The 27877-nt window shown below is 39.6% G+C and overlaps 1 protein-coding gene across 2 annotated transcripts in view; it reads left to right on the top strand.

Moving 5' to 3' along the window:
* The first annotated feature begins 419 nt into the window (after window positions 1-419).
* LOC135204323 (uncharacterized) overlaps window positions 420-27877 on the top strand; it is a 33457-nt gene continuing 5999 nt past the window's right edge. The window contains exons 1-2 of one of the 2 annotated variants that reach the window (XM_064234504.1): window positions 420-627; window positions 22794-24676. In XM_064234504.1, the coding sequence (XP_064090574.1) occupies window positions 23703-24676 (974 nt within the window). In that variant the 5' untranslated portion in view covers window positions 420-627; window positions 22794-23702. The remainder of the gene's footprint in view (window positions 628-22793; window positions 24677-27877) is intronic. The other variant, XM_064234503.1, reaches the window with a different exon arrangement.

Raw genomic sequence — 27877 nt, forward strand, 5'->3', positions numbered from 1 at the left:
TCCCGTCGTATCCTATCAACTTCGGGCGAATAGTAGCAACCAATAAACGACGTTCCAGCCAGTTTCCTTTCGAGCGTAACAAAGGAAATGCAAGCTCGACGAAACAATGCCAAACTTACGATAAACTAAGCGGTGGGCTGTCGCCGTTTGCTGACATACGAAATTAAGATTTGCTGAGAGAGGTCCACACGCGCCATTGACTTATATTTGTTGGTGGGGGCTATTTTCGCTCTCATCCCCGCACGGGAAACATCCCATATATATAATTAAATGGGACAGTAGTGTCGGACATAAGTACCACCTCCCGCGCGCCGTTCCCACAAAATAACGTTCGGGGCGAACGAAAGATTCGGGAGGAGGCCAGGGGGCCCCCCACGCCGCGTTAGTACTGCCTCCCTCACTCTTTCTCTCTAGTCTCAGTCTGCTCTGCCTCTGCTAGCTATCACCTCAGTTGCACTTTGGACTGCGTGACAGAACAGTCCGTGCCATATTCCGCTGGAGTAGTAGTAGTGTTTTAGTGTTCTCTAAAGGAATTGTTATGGCTCCCCCGGTGGAATATCTTTTTATAAACGAAACTGCCAGCCAGTGAGGTCCGTCGGAGGAAGCGGAGTTATCTGCAGAAGGTGTGTGAGTGTTTTTGTGTCGTTTTCTCTTCCCCGCCTTTCGCGTCGAGCTGTGTGCAATAATTCGCCAGTATTTTTCTTGAAAGGGTTGCAAGATTGCATAATAACCTTTCAGCAACGATCTGAGCAGATGGAAACGCTCTCTCTCTCTCGTTTTGATGATGGTGGCGTAGAAGTGCTCGCGTTTTTGACAGCCTCGATTGGTCGGGCGTATTTTTTAAGTGTGATATGGTTACCAAAAAGGGGTTTTGAGAAGTCTGGACGATCTCTCTCTCTCTCTCTCTCTCTCTCTCTCTCTCTCTGTCCATTTAATATTCCTTATTTGTTTATAGGGGGTTTGTAGTGACGAGCGTATCTAATAAAAAAAATAAATAAAATAAAAAATAAAGAAAGAATATGAAGGCACTGTGGTTATTAATATTACGTGCGTATCCTATCTGTTGACAGTGATCAGTAGATTCATGATATATTATATATATATATATATATATATATATATATATATATATATATATATATATATATGGGGATACAATCCACAATGAAGTAAAATCCTCTTGCAGTTTAAAATATATATTTCTTGTACAGGATTAAAGCTTTCGACCATCACCTGTGGTCTTGTTCACTAAAATGAACAAGACCACAGGTGATGGTCGAAAGCTTTGATCCTGTACAAGAAATATATATTTTAAACTACAAGAGGATTTTACTTCATTGTGGATTGTATCCCCATTTACTTAGAGGTACGACATAGTACCTGGCTTCTTACAAATATTATATATCATATATATATATATATATATATATATATATATACATATATATATATATATATATATATATATATATATATATATAATATATATATGCGACCTGTTGTACTTTTGTTTGTAATAACCTACTTTGTACGAGAGAGAGAGAGAGAGAGAGAGAGAGAGAGAGCGAGCTAGCCAGCTCAGATAGTCATGGCACCTTCACAATCATTAATTACATCATCATGCATTACATCATCGCTTCAAATCAATATACCTTTATCAACAGTTCGATATATTTTTTTTTTCTTTTTGAAGCGGTTCTAACAAACGACGTATCCAATCATGCAGCATATGATATTATATAGTTTATATGCAGTTTATATGTTATACGTTTTATATATTTACTTTATATATATTTGTAAACTGCTTGCTCAGCCATCTTCTAAGTGTATACGTTCTTCTTCTGTCAAGGATCTCTAAGTGCGATCTCGGGAAGAAGTGACCCACTTTCGCTCAGTTTTCGCTGCGAGAAGAAGAATCAGGTTTTTGCTTTCAGTTCCTTACAGTTCTTTTTTATGGATTTTATTATAATTTCTTAGTTTTTTTTTTCATTTCTATTTAGGCCGGTTCTGATACAGTTGCTTTAGGGTAGTTTACTGAAAGGGATAGTTCGTTTGAAGGGAAGAAAGTGGCATTATTTTATTATTGCTCGTATACAGTGGTGAAGCTAGGCCTATATAGCTTCTAAGATGACGGAAAACCCATGATTTGAAAGAGATGTTTGGAGGAATTAAGTGTCCGTTATTCTGCCCGTACTACTACTAACTACTACTATTATTATTTTTATTACTTACACTAGTAGTAGTAGTAGTACCCCATCTACCATTATTGGTGTGAGCAGCATCAGTGGTAGTAGCCTGTATGGATAGAATGAAACTCAGACACCCGAAACGTATTCAAAGCAAGATTTACTCTCTCTCTCTCTCTCTCTCTCTCTCTCTCTCTCTCTCAATACACACACACTATTGTTTCATAGTGCAACCGCGAGGTTTTCCTCCCGTTACACCTTTCAAAACTTTAACTGTCAATTTCCGTTTTAGCTCAGAATGACCTCATGGCTCCCATCGGTTGGTCTTTGGCCTAAATTCTATATATTGCTCTCATCCATCTCAAAATCCACTAAATGGATGGAATACTCGTATAAACCTTTAGTAACCCCCTTTCATTCCTCTTACTAAATCTCCTATTTATATTCTGAATTTTATATTCCAGTTCCAAGACCTACAAGACTGGCTGTACTTGTCATGATTTTCAGACTGATAACGGAGCCCGAAGTCAGGGACTACTAGTCTTATGAAACAGGACATTGATACGTCTATCTATTTATTTATTTATTTGTTCATCTGTCTTTGTTTTCTAATAGCTGGTCTCTTCTTTCTGTAATCCCTGCTATCTTCTGTCATTCATATGAATAAGGTTCATCTTCTGAATAATAATAATAATAATAATAATAATAATAATAATATAATAATAATAATAATCTGACCGTACGGAGAGCTCGCAACACCACGATAAAAGGAGAAGGACTCGCCACTGGAATTCAGTCCCTCAGCAGTTATCGCTTGATAATGTCCTGTCGATCAGGAGGAAACGTCGCGTTAGAGAGAGAGAGAGAGAGAGAGAGAGAGAGAGAGAATTGTATAAGCAATAATAAATCAAATGACTCAACCGAATTTGACCATGCCCTTTGGTGCGTTGCTCGCCAGTCTAAGCAACAACGAGAAAAGCCGTCATCAGAAAGATAGAGAAGACTCTTTATAAGATTAATAGTGCTGAAGCAGCAGTTATTTTTCAACAAAACATGTCTACGAGGGACTCCTTCCGAAATAATAATAATAATAATAATAATAATAATAATAAATAATAATATCACTGAACAGAATGGCCGTCCAAATGCCATTCTATCCAGTGAAATTTGTTTGACAGAGATAATAATAACATAATAATAATAATTAATAAATAATAATAATAATAATTAATAACTAACTAATAATAATAATGTGTATATGCCATAGAATTCATGTGTGAAAATCGTGATTTTTGGGGGATTTTTATATTAAATCTTCACGACTTCTGCTCCCTTGAGCCTGACGAAGGCCACGAGAAAACGAGTTTTCTCATTCTATCCTTCAGTGGCCTCGATATACTGCTGTGTGAGCCGTGGCCCACGAAACTTTAACCATGGTCTGGCAGTGGCCTGTCCTACATCGTTGTCAGACGCACGATAATGGCCAACTTTAACCTTAAATAAAATTAATAAACTACCGAGGATAGAGGGCTGCAATTTGGTATGTTTGATGATTGGAGGGTGGATGATCAACATACCAATTTGCGGCGGCAGAGAACTGATAAATTTTCTCATATGTTCGCTTTTTCAGGTGTTTTCAAGGGAAGGCTTATAAATCACTGGAAGGAGTTGTAACATAACTTTCAAAAACCCGTGTTTTAAAGGCCATTTACCTTGGCTAAAATAAAAATATATATATAAATATATATATATATATATATATATATATATACATATATATATATATATATATATATATATATATATATATATGCAGAAGCCAGGTACTATGTCGTACCTCTAAGTAAATGGGGGATATAATCCAACCAATGAAGTAAAATCCTCCTGTACAAGAATATATATTATAAACTACAAGAGGATTTTACTTCATTGTGGATTGTATCCCATATATATATATATATATATATATATATATAGATATATATATATATATAATAAATAAAATTCGTAATGGTAAATATGAGCTTCGTATCTCGAAGTATAATTGTTCCAAAAGACAGTGATCACTGGACTGTGAAGAAACCTAGTTTCATGAATTAACGAGTTGCCTATACCTGTCTGTCTAAAAAAAAAAAAAAAAAAAAATACGTATTAAATTCCACCTTGCAGTCCTCGCAAAGGGCCAGAACAGGAATGTGTGCCGAAGATTGCGTCATCGTGACTTGCTTGCAATTTGCAGTGGACCCAAGTGACGAAATCACTTGCACGAAGGTTTTTAAAAGTATCTTGAATAAGGAATCAACTCTGATTTTGAATAACCTTTGAAGGAAATAAAATTCAGAACCCCAGGCTGCACGTAGGTCCCTGAGTGTTTGAATATGACCAAACCCCCAGTCAGCTACAGATCTGACGTTTGAAAACGCTTTGAAGGTCCGTGAGTATATAAATATGACTAAAACTCACTTCTTAATTCCCCCCACTCAGCTACAGATCTGACGTTTAAATATGCTTTAAAGGTCCCTGAATGTTTGAATATGACCAAAAACTCACTTCTTAACTATAACTGTAATCTACGAATATCTAGAACCATGGAGGCGTATGTATCTATTTGCGTCAGCTGAAGTGTCGTCATCTCCGTTGCCGATCACAAGGCAGTGGCAATATGAAGCTCAAGTTTAGTAAAAATGTTTGTATATTTATTCGTTCGAGAGTCAAAGGCCCTTTGTAGATGTGTCAGGGTCACGATGATAAAAATACTTCGTCTTTTTCCCACTACAGTCTGACGCACTTAACTTAACTCAGCTGTGACTCTCTGGAGGCTTTTTAGCGCGCATGCGCAGTAATCGCTGAAGATCAAAGCACATTACAGATCGATGATTTATACCGTGCCATAAATACATACCTCAGAGATAGGTACGAACTTTCCAACTGGTTAAATTTAGATAAGAAAAGTCGTTTTAGAACCTCCATTAGGGGTGGGGGGAGTTAGTACCGCCAGTGTACACCACCTCACGCGGAGCACTGCAGGCATTATTACTTAAGGCACCTCTTTCATTCCTTTTACTGTAACTCCCTTCATATCCTCCTTCCATCTTCCATTTTAACATACGCATGCTTATATATATATATATATATATATTATATATATATATATATATATATATATATCTATATATATATATATATACAGATATATATATATATATATATATATATATATATTATATACATAAAATGCAGGAAACCTGATCTTGCATACCCACCGGATTCATTCAAATGTCGTCAAACCGAAGACGAGAGTGGGCACCATACCCCTCAGGAACTTGCCCTGTAACCTAATATTATGGGTATGTCGGAAATACTTGGGATGGCCAAGAAGATGGTGCTGATGCCCCCAGGAGAAACCTGAAGGGAGGTGGATCGAACGGGGGGAGGGGGGGGGGGGGTGGGTAGTACCTCTCAAGCAGAAATTTAAAAAAAGGAAAAAATATCCAATGTCATGCCCAAGAGTTAACCGTCGAGGAGGAATCCACGATACATAGATATTATTATTATTATTATTATTATTATTATTATTTATTATTATTATCCAGAAGATGAACCCTATTCATATGGAACAAGCCGACCACAGGGTATTTACTTGAAATTTAAGCTTTCAAAAAGAAAACTAAATAAATAAATAAATAAATAAAAAGTCTGAAAAAAATTTAGTAAATAAATAAATAGTTGGCTATATATTTCCGCCGGTTAAAAAAAATCTTGGTTCCACCCCTCCACTCCATAAATAAAAAAAGACCCTACCCGACAAATTAAAAATTGAAATAGTTGTTTACATATTACCGCCAGGCAAAAAAATAAATACATAAAATTTGAAAAAATCCCTAAGGCCAAAAAAACAATTACAAATAATTGTTTACATATTTTCGTCCCGAAATAAAAAGTCAACTGACAAAAGAAAATTAAAAGTGTCTTCTTTATTTCCTCCTGGCCAGTAAAAGAAAAAAAAATCCGCTTTGCAAAGATGCAAAGAAAATTTTAAAAAAAAGATGCTTGCGTTAGCTTACCGTCAAAACAGAAAAAGGAAAAATGAAGTCGAAAAAAAAACTACCCTAAGCCACGTTGATGAGATGATCACCAGTATATATTTTTAGATGGTTTAAGTCTATGTCAAAGGACGTTTTCCTCTCTCTCTCTCTCTCTGCTGCGGGCCCCCAGTAAGGGGCCAACTTCCCATCGGCAGCAGGAACGAATTAGTACATGGATCAATATTCCCACCCCACCTCCACCCCCGCCCCCAAAAGAAGTTGCTGAATCAATTCTTGTGGCTCCAGACTGGATGGTCTGTTTCTGTTCGAAAGTTGATGATCTTCGATTGCTTGCTGCTGCTGCTGCTGTTGCTGCTTGAAAGCAAGCAAGCAAAGCAAAGCAAGCACATTTATAAGTCATTGCAGTCCTCCTCCTCCTCCTCCTCCTCCTTCAGGAGATGCGAGAAGAGAGAGAGAGAGATTTAGTAATATGAGAAGATGAAGGAGAGAGAGAGAGAGAGAGACGGAAATGATATAGTAGTAGAGAGAGAGAAAGAGAGAGACATTAATATGTGAAGATGAAGGAAAGAGAGAGAGAGAAAGAGCGACATTAATATGTGAAGATGAAGGAAAGAGAGAGACGGAAATAATATAGCAGTAGAGGAAAATGAAGAAAAGAGAGAGAGAGAGAGATAGAGAGATTGACTAATATCAGAAGATGAAGGGGGAGAGACATACCGAAATAATATAGTAGTAGAGGAAAATGAGAAAGAGAGAGAGACTGAGTACTATTAGAAGATGAAGCAAAGAGATATACGAAACAGATATAGCAGCTGAGGAAAATGAGAGAGGGAGAGTTTACAAATAGGGAGGAGGAGGGATTCGGTTAGGATAAAGGCCGGGTTGGGCCCTGGGTGTCTCGGTGAGATTAGGGTGAATATTAAACATTTCAAATCCCTAAAGCAACCCGTATGATAACGTCATATATAGGAGTCACCCTCTCTCTCTCTCTCTCTCTCTCTCGTCTCTCTCCTTCTTTTTTCATCTCTCCTCTCTCTCAGCTTCACGAATAAGCGCTTTCTCTCCGAGTCAGACTTTGTTGGGGAAGGGTTAGAAGCGTCCGGCAGCGTTCATGAAACGGAAAGTGGGGGCACAAAACCGGATTCGCTAACGGGAACGCGGCAACAGAGCCTTCGACACGAGTTTTACTTTCTATATATATATATATATATATATATATATATATATATATATATATATATATATATATATATTTGTTCCCCGTTACTACCTTTAGGGGGGCGATGGGGGTGGGGTGTAATGTCTTGAGAAAAAGTAGCAAGAGGGGATAAATGGCAAATAGGTTAAGAGTGGCAGAAGATAAATAGCAAAGAGGATAACTAGCAAACAGGATAAATAGCAAACAGGATAAATAGCTAAGAGGATAAGTAGCAAAGAGGATAAGTAGCAAAGAGGATAAATAGCCAAGAGGACAAATAGCAAATGGGGAAAGTGGCAAAGGAAAATAGCAAAGAGGATAAGTAGCAAAGGGGATAAATAGAAATGGGGATAAGTAGCAAAGGGGATAAATAGAAATGGGGATAAGTAGCAAAGGGGATAAATAGAAATGGGGATAAGTAGCAAAGGGGATAAATAGAAATGGGGATAAGTAGCAAAGGGGTTAAATAGAAATGGGGATAAGTAGCAAAGGGAGATAAATAGCAAAGAGGATAAGGGGCAAATAGGATAAGAGTGACAGAGGATATATAACAAATGGTATAACTAGCAAAGGGGATAAATAGGAAAGGGTATACATAGCAAAAGGTATAAATAACAAAGAGGATAAGTGACAAATAGGATAAGAGTGGCAGAGGATATATAGCAAATGGTATAAATAGCAAAGTGGATAAGTAGCAAAAGTGGATAAATAGCAAAGGTTATGGATAAATAGCAAATGGGATAAATAGTAAAGGGGATAAATAGCAAAGAGGATAAATAGCAAAGATGATAAATAGCAAAGAGGATAAATAGCAAAGAGGATAAGTAACAAAGAGGATAAGTAGCAAAGGGGATAAATAGCAAAAGGGATAAATAACAGAGAGGATAAGTGACAAATGGGATAAGATTAACAAAGGATAAATAGCAAAGTGGATAAATGGCAAATATGATAAGAGTGGCAGAGGATATATAGCAAATGGTCTAAATAGCAAAGTGGATAAATAGCAAATAGTATACATAACAAAGAGGATAAATAGCCGAGACGAGGCCTCTCACACCACTGGCGAACTCAAGTCTCATTACTTCGTCATATTTAGCCCTTTGCAAATTGAACAGTTCAAGGTTACTGGCATCTTTTATATGTAAGAACTTTTTACCCCAAAGTGGAGAACGATTGTTCAAATCGAATTAAGGTATTGTATATCACAAAGATAACTTAAATTCACATTTAAAATCGCGTTAAAAATACGCTTTCTTTCCTCCACACGCAGTTAAAATATTTTGCATAAGAAAAAACGTATTTATATGAAGAATTATTTTCAAAGACTTATACGCAGCCAAGTGCAAAGAAATGCTTATTGTTTTCTCTCTCTCTCTCTCTCTAACAACACCCACTGTGGGCTATTGTGGAATAAAGGGACATTGGGACATCGTGATTATTAGTCTCTCTCTCTCTCTCTTCTCTCTCTCTCTCTCTCTCTCACACACACACAAGCAATAAGTGGCATTTACCTAATTCACGGCAGTGCTCTTTTCCCTGTAGAGTGAATACATCTCCTCTCTCTCTCTCTCTCTCTCTCTCTCTCTCTCTCCAAGAGAGGGAGATGATCTAATAACATGTGGTTGTTGGACTCTTGCAGTAAGTCTTGCAACACATCAAGCCAGAAGCACCTTTGAGCCACTTGATAGTCTAACGAGTGCCGGGATGCAGCCTGCAGTGTGCTTGCTTGTGCTGTTCTTAATTGTATGTGCGTTTGTTTATGAGTATACAACGGTCTATCTGTCTGTCTGTATGTGTGCGTTTGTTTACTGTACAAGCATACTGTTCAGTCTGTTTGTGGTTTGTATCTCTAGGCTTATGAATTTTTTTTTATATGCGAATGTGTTTGTGCCTACGTTTTCTTCACGTGAACGTTGGTGAATTGTATGTTTTGGTATGAGGAAGCCTGCCTGTTTATGCTATGAAGCACAAACAAACATCCTGTTCGTGTTTGCGCGTATGTGACACCGTGTATAACATTTGAGCTCCGAATAGGGCAGTCAAAAGTTGCACCAGAAGAAATAGACTAGTCTGAATGAATACGAACAAGAAAGCTCCGCTTGAAGCACAAAGAAACATCCTGTTCGTGTTTGTGTGTATGTGACTTATGCTGTGTAACATTTGATCTCCGAGTAGGGAAGATCTTGGCGGTGATCTTGATGTGATCACCACTTGACTTGGAGCCTTATTGCTGTTCATACGAGGCTCGCAAGACCCAAGAGCGAAGAGAAGAATAGTAATGGAGCTGGCCTTAGTCTCATGTCGTTGTTTCTAGGGGGTTGTTTTCCATCAAATCCTTTCCAACGTTTATCCTCGCTAGATATCTTCATGACAGCGTATACTTGTCGTGTAAAAGTACAGCTTTCCTTTCTACAGTTTTTTCATTTTTTATAGCGAAATGTAAATGAGAAAGTGTGTTAGGCCGATAAATGGTTTGGTTTAATTTCACTCGCACAGCTTATAAGCGGAGTTGGTTTTAACTATGTGATATTAGTTTACAATGACCAGAAAAGCACTCGTATACATTTAACCAGAGCTTTATTAAAAATTAAAACAGCAAGTTTACGTTAAAACTTCCAGTGTGTTTGAGTGAGAGAGAGAAATAGGTAACCTTTTGCTGTAGTGCTAATGGTTCAGGGTAGAGCGGGGCTGAAAAAAATGCTATTTATATATATCAAAACAGCCCTCTCATACGTCAGCACTTTGGACAAGCTTTAAAGCAACGCTAGAGAGAGAGAGAGAGAGAGAGAGAGAGAGAGAGTTTAACTTTCTGGTCCCCCTTTTCCGTCGTGTGCTATTCATCTTACCCCTGTCCGTTTGGCTGAGGTTGGAGAAAATTCTCTCGCCGCCATTGTCATTCTCCCTCCTCCTCCTCCCCCTCTCACGTGAGGAGAATTTTGTAGAGGGGGAATTGAGAGGGGAGGGATGAGAATGGGACAGAAAATGGAAGGGGGAGGGGAGGAGGGTGTGAACGTACGAAAGGCTTTCGGGCCGTCATCCAAACAGAAATGTGGAAGGGAGATTCTTAGACTTAGAGAGTTAAAATAGTAGACTGATGATGATTGGCTGAAAGGGAATAAAAACAGTAGACTGACTGACTGAATTTGATTGATTCAAGACTTAAATCTGGCGTCACAACAATCACGGTCATTAAACTTGAGAGGAAAACTTAGCTAGGGGAACATTTGATTGATTGATATATTTATTCCCAAGTCGTGGCATCACAAAACAGATTACTAGGCCTAAGTCTTGTCGATGGTAAATGATATTTCCTCTCTCTCTCTCTCTCTCTCTCTCTCTCTCTCTCTCTCTCTCTCTCTCAATGAATCCTATGACTGGGGCTTCAAGCTGTGTAAAGTTCACTCTATGTATATATTATTTGAGCAGATATTTTATGAAAACAGATTACTAGGCCTAAGTCTTGTCGATAGTACATATATCCTCTCTTCTCTCTCTCTCTCCTCTCTCTCTCTCTCTTCTCTCTCTCTCTCTCAATGAATCCTATGCTTGGGACTTCATTTTATTTAAAGTTCAGTAAATGCATAGTATATCATTTGAGCAAATATTTTATCAAAACATAATGACTAGCAAATAACGAGGTCAATTCTTGCCGATATAGTAATAATAACGTGATTCATCTAGCTCTTATCGCTTATAGTGCAATCTCTCTCTCTCTCTCTCTCTCTCTCTCTCTCTCTCTCTCTCTCCTCTCTCTCTCTCTCTAGGGAAAATACAAGGTAAATATTTTGACGTGATTCGCGACGTACACGGGAAAAAAAGACGGGGATAAAAAGCCTGATGAACAAAGACGGGGAAAAAAAGACGGGTAAAAGTCACGTGAAGAAAAGATAGGGAAGAAAGTTGGGGGGAAAATGGAAGGGGGAAAAAGTCCCGCGAAGAAAGGAAAAAAAAAAAAAAGTCATGCGAAAAAAAGACGGGGAAGACAGGGAAATAGACCGGGGAAAAAAGACTGGTGAAAATAGACGGGGAAAAACACTTGTGAAAAAAGAAGGAAAAAAACTGCTGAAAAAAGGGGAAAACGGAGAAAAAAAGATGGAGAAAAAGACAGGGGAAACGACTGGTGAAAAAAGACGGGGTGGTGGGTGGGAAAGTCACACGAAAAAAAAAACACACACACATGGAAGAAAGTCACGCGGAAAAAAGTCGGAAAAAAAGTCGTGAAAAAAAAAACTATAAAACTAAAAAAAAAAATGAAAAAAACAGAAAAAAATTTGGAGAAATGAACGTTCTCCTATATTTTTTTGTCCTCTATGAAAAAAAAAAAAAAAATTCCACACCCATTATCTTTGACCTTTGTGCCTCAGTTGGGATGCATTTGGCAAAGTAAGCGATGAAAGTGACTCTTTTTGTGACTTGTTATTTGCTTTGGAATCTATCTGTAAACAAAACATCACGTATAAATAATATATATATATATATATATATATATATATATATATATATATATATATATATGTATATATATATCCTAATATATATATTATATATATATATATACATACATACATACATACATACATACATACATACATACATAGTGTGATGCATTATAGTAATAATAATAATAATAATAATAAGGTAAAGAAGACGAAGAAGAAGATGCGTTGGAATTATGTCACATCAACCTTCTTGGGACTTCTTGGGAACTCTCGAGACGGCTTGGGACTTCTCGGGACAGCGTGGGACTTCTTGGTTCTTGGGAGTTATTGGGACTTCTTGGTTCTTCTTAAGTTCTTCTTAGGACTTCTTGGTTGCACCTAGGACTTCTTGGTTCTTCTTAGGACTTCTTGGTTGCAACTAGGACTTCTTGGTTCTTCTTAAGTTCTTCTTAGGACTTCTTGGTTGCGCCTAGGACTTCTTGGTTCTTCTTAAGTTCTTCTTAGGACTTCTTGGTTGCTCCTAGGACTTCTTGGTTCTTCTTAGGACTTCTTGGTTGCTCCTAGGACTTCTTGGTTCTTCTTAGGACTTCTTGGTTGCACCTAGGACTTCTTGGTTCTTCTTAAGTTCTTCTTAGGACTTCTTGGTTGCGCCTAGGACTTCTTGTTCATTCTTAAGTTTCTTCTTAGACTTCTTGGGTTTTGCAACTAGGACTTCTTGTTTCTTCTAGTTCTCTTAGGACTTCTTGGTTGCAACTAGGACTTCTTGGTTCTTCTTAAGTTCTTCTTAGGACTTCTTGGTTGCGCCTAGGACTTCTTGGTTCTTCTTAAGTTCTTCTTAGGACTTTTTGGTTGCTCCTAGGACTTCTTGGTTCTTCTTAAGTTCTTCTTAGGACTTCTTGGTTGCGCCTAGGACTTCTTGGTTCTTCTTAAGTTCTTCTTAGGACTTCTTGGTTGCTCCTAGGACTTCTTGGTTCTTCTTAGGACTTCTTGGTTGCAACTAGGACTTCTTGGTTCTTCTTAAGTTCTTCTTAGGACTTCTTCGGTGCGCCCTAGGACTTCTTGGTTCTTCTTAAGTTCTTCTTAGGTGATTTTTGGTTGCTCCTAGGCTTCTTGGTTTCTTCTTAATTTCTTCTTAGGACTTCTTTTGGTTGCTCCTAGGACTTCTTGTTTCTTCTTTAGTACTTCTTGGTTGCAACTGGGACTTGTTTGGTTCTTTTAAGTTCTTTCTTGGACTTCTTGGTTGCGCCTAGGACTTCTGTGGTTCTCTTAGTTCTTCTTAGACTTCTTGGTTGCGCCTAGGACTTCTTGTTTCTGCTTAGTTCTTCTTAGGACTTCTTGTTGCTCCTAGGACGTCTTGGTTCTTCTTAGGATTCTTGTTGCACCTGGACTTGTGTGTTCTTCCTTACGTTTCTTCTTAAGGAAACTTCTTTGTTGCTCCTAGGACCTTTCTTGGTTCTTTCCCTTTTAGGGGACTTCTTGGTTGCAACCTAGGGACTTCTTGGTTCTTCTTAGGTTCTTCTTTAAGGGACTTCTTGGTTGCACCTTAGGACTTTCTTGGGTTCTTCTTAGTTCTTCTTAGGACTTGGTCTTGGTTGCGCCTGAGGACTTCTTTTTGGTTCTTCTTAAGTTCTTACTTAGGAACTCTCTTTGGTTGCTTCCTTAGGAACTTCTTCTTTCTTGGTTTCTTGCTTAGGACTTCTTGGTTGGCACTTAGACTTGTTGGTTGGTTCTTCTTAGTTCCTTCCTTATTGACTTCTTTGGTTGGCACCTAGGCTTTCTTGGTTCTTTCTTAAAGGACTTCTTTGGTTGCCACTTATGAACTTGTTTTGGGTTTCTTCTTAAGGTTTTCTTTCTTAGACTTCTTGGGTTGCACCTAGGGACCTTCTTGGTTCTTCTTAGGGATTCTTTTGGTTTGCAGCCTAGGACCTTGTTTTTTTTGGTTCTTCTTAGTTGGTTCTTCTTAAGGATTTTCTGGGGTTTTTCCTAGGACTTCTTTGGTTCTTCTTGGCTTCTTTGGTTTGCAACCTAGGGCTAATGTTGGTTCTTCCTTAAGGTTCTTCTTTAGGACTTCTTGGTTTTGCTCCCTAGGATTCTTGTTCCTTTCTTAAGGTTCTTCTTAGTACTTCTTGTTTGCGCCTAGGACTTCTTTGGGTTCTTCTTTAAGTTCTTCTTAGGACTTCTTGTTGCTTCCTTAGGACTTCTTTGGTTCCTTCTTAGACTTCTTGGTTGCCCTAGGAACTTTTCTTGGTTCTTCTTACAGTTCCTTCTTGACTTCTTGGTTGCTCCTTTAGGACTTCTGTGGTTCTTCTTAGGACTTCTTGGTTTGGCACCTAGGGCTCTTCTTTGGTTCTTTCTTTTAAGTTCTTCTTAAAGGAACCCCTTACTTGGTTTTGGCACCTAGGTCTTTCTTGGTTCTTCTTTAGGGTCTTCTATACTATCTTGGTTGCGCCTTAGGAACTTCTTTGGTTCTTTCTTAAGTTTCTTCTTAGGGACTTACTTGGTTGCTTCCCTAGGACTCTTGGTTCTTCTTATTGATTTTCCTTCCTTGTTTGCACCGATGGGGAATTCGTGTTCTTCTTAGTTACCTCTTAGGACTTCTTGGTTGCACGCTTAGGACTTCTTGGTTTCTTCTTACGTTCTTCTTATGAACTTCTGTTGCGCCCTAGGAACTTCTTTGTTTCTTCTTAAGTCTTCGTAGACTTCCTTGGTTGCAACTATTGAACTTTCTTGGTTCCTTCTTAAGTTTTCTTTCTTCAGGGACCTTCTTGGTTGCCTACCTAGGGACTTCTTGGTTCTTCATTAGGAACTATCCTTGGTTGCCACCTAGGACTTCTTGGTTCTTCTTAAGTTTATTCTTAGGCTTCTTTGGTTCGCCTAGACATTCGTGTTCTTCTTAAAGTTCTTCTTAGGACTTCTTTTGGTTGCTCCTATACTTTCTTTGGTTCTTCTTAGGACTTCTTTGGTTTTGCACCTAGGGACTTTCTTGGTATCTTCTTAAGTTCTTCTTAGGACTTTCTTGGTTGCCACCCTAAGACTTCTTGGTTCTTCTTAAGTTTCTTCTAGGACATTCGTGGTGTGCGCCTAGGACTTCTTGGTTCTTCTTACGTTCTTCTTAGAACTTCTTCGTTTGGTGCAAATAGGACTTTCTTTGTGGTTCTTCCTTAATTTCTTCTTAGGCTTCTTGGTTTCAACTGGACTTCTTGGTTCTTCTTAAGTTCTTTTAGGACTTCTTAGTTGCCGCCTAGGAACTGTCTTTGGTTCTTCTTAAGTTTTGTTCTTAGTACATTTTTTGGTTGCTCCTAGGACTTCTTGTTCTTCTTAAGTTCTTCTTAGGACTTCATTGGTTGCGCCTAGGACTTTCTTGGTTCTTCTTAAGTTTTCCTTAAGGACTTCTTGTTTTGCTCCTAGGACTTATACTTGGGTTCTTCTTAGGAATTCTTGGTTGCAATAGGACTTCTTGGTTCTTCTTAAGTTCTTCTTAGACTTCTTTGGTTGCGCCTGGACCTTTATTGGTTCTTCTTAGTTTCTTCTTAGGACTTTTTTGGTTTGCTTCCTATGACTTCTGGTTCTTCTTGATTCTTCTTAAGTTTCTTCTTTGGACTTCTTGGTTGCTCCTAGGACTTCTTGGGTCTTTCTTAGGACTTCTTGGTTTGCAACTAGGACTTCTTGGTTCTTCTTAAGTTCTTAGGACTTCTTGGTTGCGCCTAGGACTATCTTGCACCAGTGCACAGGAACCAGAGACCACTTCCCAGAAATGGAAGGAGAGAGAGAGAGAGAGACTCTGCTGCTGTTGCTGTTTATTCGCGTCACTAGAACTGATGACATTAAAACGGTACAGAATAACAAGTATACAAAAAGTTACAGCGCTACGTAAACAAGTGTGTTTACGCCCCTTGTGTTATACAAAAGTTTTTTTTTTTCTTTCCGAGCTTTGGCATGGTGGTGAATCCATTACTATAACTCTTGTCACCGTCACACTGTGGGTCTGAAAGTGCTTTTGCTTGCTATTTAATCATCCTCTCTCTCTCTCTCTCTCTCTCTCTCTCTCTCTCTCTATCTCTCGCTTCTCTCTCTCCTCTCTCTAAAAAAAAAAAAAAAAAAAAAAAAAAAAAAAACGGAATCCTTCTCTGATAAGACAATAATATCGTCAACCTCACGTCAGTTAACGGCTCGTTTCATAACATCAAAGTCTTCACCTAAAGTCTTCTCTCTCATAAAAAACTTCAATAAAAAAAAAATCCTCTGGCGCCTCGGTTCAAAGATATTATGGCAACTTCGAGTCACCAAAGTTTGAAATACTTGAGTCGAGTTTTAAGTCCCCCTTATTACGGTTGTGCGTTAGACTTATAAAAAGAAAAGAAAAAACTCTGGTTTATCGAGGTTTAGTCTACCAACAGACTTTTGATGATATAACTTCGATTTGTGCTTGAACTCTGTCATGTGGCTCTGTGTTCTTAAGAAGATTTAAAACTGTAAAGGCTTTGGACCACTTATAGACGTAAATCGCTGCTATCACTAGTTTCATCATCATAGCCTGCTGCATTTATATAAACTTAGTATCTTTATTATCACCACTAATTTCATTTCTGATTTCCCTTGTCAACAGTTTATCAGCATTATCTACCACACTAAAACAGACCATTTTACATAAGAATGTAGATACACTGATAACCACCAACGTCCCTGTATTCGATATCTTTCGTGACTTCTTGCCTGTACATTCACTACAAGCAAGAACAGTAACAGCAGTGACTTTGGGAGCCAGAGAACCTCCAGACAGAGTGTATAGATAGATAGCCGTGTGATCTGGGTAAAGGACGCCCTAATAGGCGTCTTGTCCAAACAGAGGGGGAAGGCAGCATTTGCCCTTGAGGTATGCCAGCGCTCATGGCGCTGGTTTTGCTGGGTTTCGTCTGCAGAATAGTTAACTCTCTCTCTCTCTCTCTCTCTCTCTCTCTCTCTCTCTCTCTCTCATATGCCTTTTTCTCGTTATTTTCTCCCGTCTTGCTTGATCCCTTCAGCAGTTTCTTGCCTCTCTCTCTCTCTCTCTCTCTCTCTCTCTCTCTCTCTCTCTCTCTCTCTCTCTCTCTCTCTGTTAAATCACTGTGGGATAATGCTAGTACAATAGTACAATCAATATACTGTATTAACAGTAGGCTAATCGCAAAAATAAATCAAGATTTAGTATCAGACACTGCTTTATTATTATTATTATTATTATTATTATTATTATTATTATTATTATTATTATTATTATTATTATTATTATTATGGAAGAATTACTTAGCAAAAGCAAACTTATAACATTATCACTCTCAGACTATGACCTCGCAACAGTATTCTATAATATAAATCATTTGCATTCATACAAAGTAAATTACGTGGGGAAAAAAGTCATGAATTAAAAAAAAAAAAAGTAAAGATAAAAACGAAAATTCAGTCTTCCCAATTCAAATAATTTTGACTATTTGAGACATTGTTTATTATTATGTTGTAAAAGTTTTCCATTATCAATTTTTGTAAATTCTTATGCACACGTTTGTATTATTAAACTCAGGGGGAGAGAGAGAGACTCGTTCCTTCCCAAAGACACTGCGTTACATACACAGCACAAGGAAGCATGGAGAGAGAGAGAGAGAGAGAGAGAGAGAGAGAAGATTGCCTGCACGCCAACAGTCTTGCCATATGATGTTGGTGATGACAACATACTTGAACATAGCCACCAGCTCTTGAGAAACGGGCTGCACAGCCAACGGACAGCCTGAGCGAAAAAGGCCGCTGCTAAGATGTCTTGTCTTTTCGAGACAGACAGAAGAATGTCTCTTTTAAAACATGATTTTGGAATTTTGTTTAATCGCTGGCTAGTGACAGCATCTCAACAAGTATTTTGTTTAAAAATATATTCAGTTTTGGTCGCAATCAAAACTCTTCTGTCCCTCAAAGATAATATATATTTAAATGTTATAGTTTTTATTTTTTAGTTCATGCTCAAAGCAGCCATGGTGTTTTTTAATGTAGTTCTAAAATTTGGAACAAAGCCTATCTGTTGCTGGCTGTAATGGGCCACAGTGAGAATGATAACTCCAAGGCTATAACTTATTTTAATTTTATCGGTCTAATTACAGAGGCTTATTTTTTAAGCTACCAATAATTTTATGGCCTTATCGAGCATAGGCCTACAAGGAAATTATTAGTCCTAAGTTGGTTACGAGCAAAGACCTACAAGGAAATTATTAGTCCTAAGTTGGTTACGAACATAGACCTTCTAGGAAATTATTAGTCCTGAGTTGGTTACGAGCATAGACCTACAAGGAAATTATTAGTCCTAAGTTGGTTACGAGCATAGACCTACAAGGAAATTATTAGTCCTAAGTTGGTTACGAGCATAGACCTACAAGGAAATTATTAGTCCTAAGTTGGTTACGAACATAGACCTTCTAGGAAATTATTAATCCTGAGTTGGTTACGAGCATGGACCTACAAGGAAATTATTAGTCCTAAGTTGGTTACGAGCAGGACCTACAAAGAAATTATTAGCCTAAGTTGGTACGAGCATAGACCACAAGGAAATTATTAGTCCTAAGTTGGTTACGAACATAAGCCTTCAGAAATTATCTAGTTGGTACGAGCCATGGACCTACAAGGAAATTATAGTCCTAAGTTGGTAAGAGCATAGACCTACACGGAAATTATTAGTCCAAAATTGGTAAGAGCATAGACCTACACGGAAATTATTAGTCCAAAATTGGTTAGAGCATAGACCTACACGGAAATTATGTCCAAAATTGGTTAGAGCATAGACCTACACGGAAAATTAGTCCAAAATTGGTAAGAGCGTAGACCTACATGGAAATTATTAGTCCAAAATTGGTAAGAGCATAGACCTATACGGAAATTATTAGTCCAATATTGGTAAGAGTATAGACCTACACGGAAATTATTAGTCCTAAACTGGTGCTTTTTCAAGAAACAAATATTTTAATAACTTGAAGGTCACGGCCCACGGGTAGACTATACGCCAGTGTATGAAGTTACGCGGCTATAGCAAGGCCTAATTGTTTTTGCGGTTACAGTTCAAAAAACAAAAATAAACCTAAAGCTGGTAAGGTAACTGAATGGTTTCTTGCGTGATGAATACGGAGTACTTTATTTAGGACACGACCCCTTGACGTAAGCGTTTCATCAAGTAGAACTACGGAAATAATCATCCACCTCCAGCCAGTTCAGGCTAGCTTGGCGCACTTGGGTTCTTGCGCAGAGAAACTTACTAGTCTCATACACAATGGATACGACAGGTTTCTCCTTTTTTATGCTCATGGTGAGCTGCGATTTCTACCACCAGAATACATCCGTGTGCAGAAAAATTTGAGCATTATTTTTGGTTATAAACAGAGGGTTACTGCTGCCTGTAAACAGTGTTATTGTTGTCAGTAAACAAAGTGAGTTCAAGTACGTGTCCTTGAAGTACACCAATGCAGTATGTATATTCATAATATGGGGAATATAATTAGTACATTTTTTGGTGATTTTTTTTTCCTCTCTCTCTCTCTCTCTCTCGCAATCATTGTAGCCTTATAAGGAAATGTCTACTGTCACAAGTAAGACATTATAGCATCACGGACTCTTCTGCTACACCGTAATATAATATCCGAGTGAAAGGAAGGAATATGCCAATAAATACCTTCAAGATCCGTATAAATGCCCTTTCTCGCCCTTGGAGGGAGAGAGAGAGAGAGAGAGAGAGAGAGAGAGAGAGAGAGAGGTGACAACATCCTCCGTGTGCGGTAGGAAGTTGGTTATAGTGTGAGTGAGTGTGGTGGTAACATAACCCCTTCAAGAGAGCTTAACAAACCCCCTCCCTCCCCTCACCGTTCTTCTTCCCTCCCCACCTGCCACCAACACACCATCCTCCTCCCCGCCCTGTGGTGACGTCACGCGAACCCGCACGTTGATCTCTGTTGATATGTATTTAGCTTTTTAATGAGAGTGGCCAGCTTACCAATTTCGGCCAATATTTCTCTCGGCGCGTTTAATTTTAGGCAATGGCTCTCCACAGTCGTCGTGGAAAGGTTCCTTCTGTGTCGTGTCAAAGGATATTCTTGTTCGTAGGACGAATTTCAGGACCTTCTTCAGTCTAGGATGTAGACACGAATGTCTTAGGATAGCTCAGTGAGTCAACAGCGACTTACTTCATCGGGATATTAGTCACTCTGGTCATTAATGTTAGTCTCACACAAACACACATACAAACACACAATCAAAAGACTTTCCCGTAAAAAACCCAGCGGTTATTTTACTTTGTTTAACTATGATTTGTCAACAAAAAAAATCCTTATGCAGAGTTCATTTTAGTGTATAAATTTCAACTGAGTTTTCTTTGTCGAAATATTCTACCAGTAAGTGCTTCTGTGTGTGTGTGTGTGTGTGTGTGTGTGGTTTTTAATATGTAAATAACCAAGTTTAGTATATTCACTTCAACTCCTTCTGGGAATAGCCTTAGACGCACTAAATTCTTTTTTCTATTATTATGTAAATAACCAGTTCGTCCCCAGAACTGGATGTCAGTGCAAGATGGGCGTCGCCTTGACATATCCAATTAAAGCCGTTCCTGTGGGACCCAGGACCATAGGACTTGGCAGGATTGGTAAACAGGTCGGATTTGCTGGAAGGATTGTGACTATATAGGACTCGGTAGGACCAGTAAACAGGTCGGATTTTGACTACGGACGTTTTAAACAGAATAATTAGACGAAATGGAATAAGTTCATAGGCCTATATTTCTTGGGGTTAGAGGGCAATGATCAAAGTACTGCATAATTATATATATATATATATATATATATATATATATATATATATATATATATATCTTATCCTTTATCCCACCAAGATTTATATACATTTATTATAATTCATTTACATACCCTGTTGTGTATGTGCGTACATACGTTTCTCTCTCTCTCTCTCTCTCTCTCTCTCTCTCGCATGCGTTTTAGAAAAAAGCTAATACTATAGTTCTGAGAAGTCTGCGCAGAACCCTAGTACAAAAATATTCTATACTGTATCTGCTTGTCGTTTCTTCCCTCTGTTATCTTTGTCTGTGTCTGTCTACAGACATGTCTGTCTTCCTTGAGGCGTAAGGGTCCTCCTCTCCTGTCTGAATAGTACCGGTAATAGACCATTGTCAAGTCGACAAAGAAAACAGCTTTGCATAGAGCCCCATTAAATGTATTCCGCTCACGCGTAAGCTAGACGCATTTTTTTTTTAAACTATCCTTTTTGTATCTTCCCCTGCTTCTTGTTGCTCTTTAATTTATTCGTTTTCGTGTCTTACGTAAATACAGGATGTGTGTGGAGGTTAGGAAAACACACACAGCTTTGATGTCTATCCTGTGGGTAATGATTTTCTATAAATTTTTCGCGCAAATTGTTTGATGAAGGTAGCAGCAGAGCGAATGTGTGGTCAGCTCTCTGAAATATTGACGGTTTTTTAAAATGTGCTCTCTCTCTCTCTCTCCTCTCTCTCTCTCTCTCTCTCTCTCTGTGTGTGTGTGTGTGTGTGTGTAAGCACACTACACAAGGGAGTCTCTCTCTCTCTCTCTCTCTCTCTCTCTCTCTCTCTCTCTCTCTCTCTCTCTCTCTCTCAGACATCATTGACATGTATTCACATTCATCGTATGACGGAATAGACTGCCTAACCTTATTATTATTATTATTATTATTGTTATTATTATTATTATTATTATTATTATTATTATTATTATCATCATCGCCATGACTGCAAGCACTCGGTGAAGGGGGAGGGGGTGAGGGGGAGGGGGCAGGCAGGCGCCCTTTGCATGACAGAAGACTGAGGTGATACTCGAGCCTCGTAATCAATGTTGAAAGGGGAAGGGGTCGGCGCCCCCCTTCTGTTTGTGCAAGGCGTGTTTGTGTGATGTTTGTCCATTTTTCTTGTCCGTTTGTGTAAATTGCCGTAGGTTTTTTGGTAAGGTACAAAATGTTCCTGGTACCATGAATGATAGTACTGCAATAGCTAATAGTAAATAATACTTAGAAATTGAGCTAGAATATAGAATTTAGGCCAAAGGCCTAGCGCTGGGACCTACAGGGTCAATCATCGCTGAGAAGGAAATTGACTAAGAAGGGTTAAAGGTGCAACAGGCATTCTCTGCATACACAGTTAAATTTTATATGCACATATACGCACACTTTATATACATAGCTAAATTGTATATGCATAAACACATACCTTATAGGTAAATTATATGGATATACATGTATACTTTATATACATGGTTATATTGTTTATGCATATACACACATACTCTATATGCATAGGTAAATTGTATTTGTATATACAATTATACATAGGTAAATTATATACATATACATGTACTTTATATACATAGTTATATTGTTTATGGATACAGGGTAAATTATATGCATATACATGCATACATTATATACATAGCTATATTGTTTATGCATACACACGCATACTGTATATGCACAGGTAAATTGTATATGCATAAACACGCATACCTTATATATACATAGGCAAAGTATATGCATATACATGCATACTTTATTTACAAAGTTATGTTGTTTATGCATACACATGCATACTCTACATACATTGGTAAACTGTATGAGCATATACACGCAACCTCTATACATACTTAAATTGCATACACATATTTAAACAAGAATCTCTCTACATTTGAATATCTGTATAGTGTTAGGTTAGAATTTTGGTAATATATTCTTCACAGAATATGTAACATAGTTGAGGTCATGCATAATCAGCATTATTATTATTATTATTATTATTATTATTATTATTATTATTATTATATTATTATTTTCGTTTCTCCTTTGTTGTTCGTAAACGCTAATACATTCGTTCTTCTTTTTTTCACAGGAACAAGAACTCGACCTCACGCCTCCGGAGAGAAAGTAGCGAAACAGAGGCCCCTAATAAACCCGTAAAAAGGTCTTTGAAGCAATAAAACAATAGCCCTAAAAAAAAGAAAAGTAAAAGACAATAGCTACCAGAATACAGACACGCCCACATCACGCTTCTTTGTAAATAGGTGGAGGGAAACAGACCAGTGACGTCATCGGCGAACTCTTATTAATCAAACGACGGGGTGGAGGTAATATCGAGAGAGAGAGCGAGCATTAGCATCAAACGGTACCATCCATCCATCCAATGGCGCTCTATTTGAATGTCAGAGGTGAAGGTGAAACCGCAGCGGGTTTTATATAGCTTCCCCAACAACCTCTCTGCCGTCCAGGTTACTTTTTAGAAGCCTGCGTCGATATCACAGCGAGTTCAGCTCGACGATCGCAGACTAGTACTAATACCTGGGCTTCATCGACTAGTACTACCTGGGCTTCATCTACACGTCGTCAGCAGCAGGCTTCTTATAAGTTTAAAGATAACGTTCGTCGATGTCCAGGCTTCTTCTAAGCTTAAAGATAACGTTGGTCAATGTCCAGGCTTCTTACAAGCTTAAAGATATGCATTTATACTCGCCACCAGAAGCAGCAGCCCGCATCCGTTGACACATGAACCACAAACAAACGCTCCCCCGAACTGCGGTGAACTGGAGCTGATTAACTTAAATATGTCGGGTGAAAAGACGCTATGACGGTCACCCATCGTAAATCAGTTAATGCTGATGCGTTATCTGGGTGCCTGTAACACCATTCTCTGACGGGACGGGAAAGAGACGCCCCCACCCCATTCACAGCCACTTCGCAGCAGCGGTCAGACCCATCCGTCTCCCTCCATCAATCAATTAGCCCCCCAGCAAAGGCAGGATTGATGATCGTCATCAACTCCAACATGCTGCCGGGGGACTCGCCTCGCCTGAACCTCGTGACGTCATCGCGCGACTATCTGGACTACCCTCTGCGCCCCAACGTGCACAGGATGTGGGGCACGTTGCAGAGGCCCAGGAGCAAGTGGCAGTGCTGCTATTTCCCGCAGTCCTTCCCCGTCTACAGAATGCAGAGGATGATCAGCATGATCCTGTGTCTGCTGGTCATGGTTCTGCTCTCCGTCATCGCTTTCGTCCTGGTGCAGATTGTGCCGCCGCCGCCGCCCCCGCAGCAGCAGCAGCAGCAAATGGCTCAGGCCAAGTCCGTCTCCCCCGGCGGGGACGTCATCGAAAGCGGCGGGGTCGTCGGCAGTGAGGAGGATTACAGAAAACGGGAGTCGGGCTTGGGCCTCGTCCGCACCGCCAGGAAACTGGAGGACCACGCCGAGTACAAGAGGAGCGTCGGCGACGACTACAGCGAAGCGGAGGACGACTACGCCGACGAGGAGGACGACGACCTGATCCTGAACAATGACGGCGACGACGAGTACGAGGAGGAGGAAGACGACGACGGTGATGACAACAACCCGGTGTTCGACATGAAGTACTTCGACTTCTCGGCTAAAGCGCGCGAAAACCAGATAGGGCAGGATGAGGTGGACACGGGCGAGGGCGTAGATGCGTCGCCAGCCTTCTTCGCGACCCCTGCCATCGGCCAGAAGTGGGATGACTTGCCCAAAGTGACAGTGGAGAGCGCATTCAGGATGGACGTCGTCGAAGACGGGGTCGTGTTTTCCCAGTCCGTCGAAGCCCTGTTACCCGAGCCGGAACTGAGCGACGCCAGAGTGGGCGAGATGCAGGGTCGCATGAGGTCGGGGGAGGTCACCGTGCTTCAGGAGCCCACCTGGGAAAAGTGCGGGCGGCCCAAGAACCAGTGGCTGGAGATGGCTTCGGGGGAAGCTGCTTGTGCTAGATACAGGTACAGTTATTCTTACAATATAATAATACTGCTATTTCACAATATCCATTTAATAAAATCGAATAGAATTTAGGCCCAAAGGCCAATCGCTGGGACCTATGAACTCATTCCATTCACATTCTCTGACCTCGTAGGTCCCAGCGCTTGACCTTTGGCTAAAATACAATCTACCTTCATATCAGGATCTAACAATTATGACTACCGTTTCGACTGGTTATTATCGTATTCGTAATCACCAGCATACTTTAGGTGCCATCTATGTAATTGCTGACCAAGTTCTTTGTAACGCCAGTTGCATTTTATGGAAGAGAGAAACGTTTATTATTATTATTATTATTATTATTATTATTATTATTATTATTATTATTATTATTATTATTAACAAACTTACCCATCTACGATGGGTGATAAAATACGGGTGCAGAAGTGAAAAATTTATATGTACTATTTGTTCAGCAATATTAAAATAAGGGCGATTTTTATACATACCTACTACAGAACCTCTTTGTACACAATATTATCAGTTTGTCCACAACTTAATTTCAAGTTGGCAGAGTCAGTTGCTCTGCTCCTCGCCACATACAGTTGGCCATGCGTGAACATTGGTGACGGCAGAAACACCAACACGATCCAAAGTCTGGCCCTGCGACTTGTTTGCAGTGAATGAGAAGGCCAGGTTGATGGGAAACTGCCTGCGCCGTAACTGGAACGGAAACTGGTTGTCCGAAGGTATCAGAGGAATCCGGGGGATGAACAGACGTTTGCCGGTGTGAGGGTCCGTTGCTATCACTGCTTCGATGACGTGGGATTTTAGCTCCATAACGGTGTACCTTGTTCCGTTGCAATGTCCATTGGCAGGATCGAAATTCCGAAGCAACATTACCGGGCAGTACTTCTTCGTTATTTTTGTGCACTGGCAGTCCCGATGGATTTAAGTTATTCAAAAAATCTTGCGGATATTGACGATAATTTTCATCTTCTATTGTGTCCGAGCTGAAATATTCTGGACTTTCTCCGGGGAAGTTGTACAGAAATTATGTATGAAAATTCGTAATGTAACCAAGTCTACGGGAATAACCAGCCTCGTTTCACGGCCAGAAACAGCTCCGTTTCAGGGAATCCCTTCTCACCCCCACCCCCAACAAAGGAGGGGGGTAGGTTGGATGAAACCCCATTACAAACCATCTTAGGGGTCCCCACCATAACCCTGCCAAGTTACATGCCCATCTGACCAGCCGTTTGGCTGTGATTGAATGACAGACAGACAGACAGACAGACATTACGCCCATTATAGTATGATTATTATTATTATTATCATTCAAAGTCTCTCGAATTAGAAATTGTTTTGTCGTATTCATGCAATTTAAAACAATGATTAATACTATTTAAAAAAAATCTTACACAAAAGATGGTTCGTACTTCGGGTATAGTGTCGCAAGCTACCTTATTCATGTGTAAGTTACCGAGTACATGAGTGTAACCTAACCATCCCCCCCCCCCCCCCCTTCTCTCTCTCTCTCTCTCTCTTAGGAAGACTCCAACAGTTTCCTCATTAGGCGCGGTGTCAACTCCTCCCTTCGCGTTGCTTTAGTGACAATTTTCAGTCACTTTCCCTCCGCTCCTCGCCCTTCGAGTTCGTGATGTAATCCGACCCCAAGGGCCTCCCCACCATCTTCCCTCCTCTGCCAATAAACCAGTTTGTTGTCTATTACGGGGAGCTGTTGAGTTTTCACGCCCGTTGGCGAAAGTGGGGCAGTGTAGTATCAGACATTCGGTAGGCTACCGGACCACAAAGCTCTCCAATCACTACTATTATTATTCATCTCATTAGAGACCAACAAAGCCAAAGGACTCTTGTTACGGTTGTTATTATTAACTCTGGCTCATCAGAAATCAATACCGTCAAGAGAAGCTGCCAGAACCAAGATCTTATCAAAAACAAAATCGATTCTTTAAGCGAAGTTTGAGAACCAAGTCCTTAAAATGAAAAAATAAAAAATAAAAACATGCCGTTGGGTATGTAAGGTTGTTTAAAAAAATAGTTAGAATGAAACCAGAGGACATAAACCTAAGAAGGGAATCAAGGTAATCGAGAAGGGTGAATTATATTAACAGGTCTGACGAGTATTTATTGCGACTAAACACTGACGCGTCGTTTACCAGAGAGATTCGAGACAGCGGAGATTATCTTGCTCATTGAGTGGTGGGTCCCCTAGGTAGAGGGGCGTTTGGTTAGCACCGTTAGTGTTCCTCACGTGGCGAACTGTCTTGGCACTCATCGATCAGGGTTCCATACGGCGTCCCTTCGGCCCATAGCTACAATCGCTTTCATTTCTTTAGCTGTACTTCCGTTCATATTCTCTTCCTTCCATCTTATCTAACTCAACCCTCGCCTAACAACCGGTTCATAGTGCAACTACTAAAGGTTTTCCTTATGTTGCACCTTTCAAACCATTTTACTCAAGTTTCCCACAGGCCTCAGCTCTCAAGTCAATATTCTATTCTGGAGTATTGGGACTTTTACACTGGACAGGTTGGCAGTCAAGGGAAAGAAAGATCCCGAAATCCCACGTGACAGATTGTCAGTCTAGGAAATTAGAAGTCCTCCTCGTACATTGAAAAACCACTTGACAGTTGGCTGCTAGCAGTCAAGCGAAGGAAAGACCTCAGATAGTGAAACGCCACTTGACAGTTTGGCAGGGAAGGTGGATGGAAGTCCTCTGTTACTGAGAAACTGCGTGGTAGCTTGTCAATCAAGGAATGGTATGCCCAAGATCTACATCTCTCTTTAGACTTTGGTTAGGCCTAAAGTAAGGAAAGACCGTTTGACAGTTTGCCAGTCAAGAAAATGGGAGACCCCTGGTAGTCAGAAGAACAGAAGGCTTTTTGATATTGCAGCAGCACTTGAATTCAGTCATGGTAAGGTAGAAGTTCTGAAACATGCAAGTTATATGCTCTGTCTCTACGGGAAACCTTACGAACCAGTAGGTACCCAATTTTATGGCTTCCTTGTGATAATCGAGTTTATCACAAACTTACTTTGTGTTGATAAATGGGGCCAAAGGTATGTTAGCTTGTTCACTGAAGTCACTCTTGTGAATTTGCTTGATCAAACTTATGAAATACCTAGGAAACACTACTGGTATAGGCCTAGAGATTTAGTGAGGATGAAGGGTTCACCTTCATATGTCTAAATATTCG

Source organism: Macrobrachium nipponense, chromosome 44 (genome assembly GCF_015104395.2).
Source record: "Macrobrachium nipponense isolate FS-2020 chromosome 44, ASM1510439v2, whole genome shotgun sequence".
Classification (NCBI taxonomy): Eukaryota; Metazoa; Arthropoda; class Malacostraca; order Decapoda; family Palaemonidae; genus Macrobrachium; species Macrobrachium nipponense.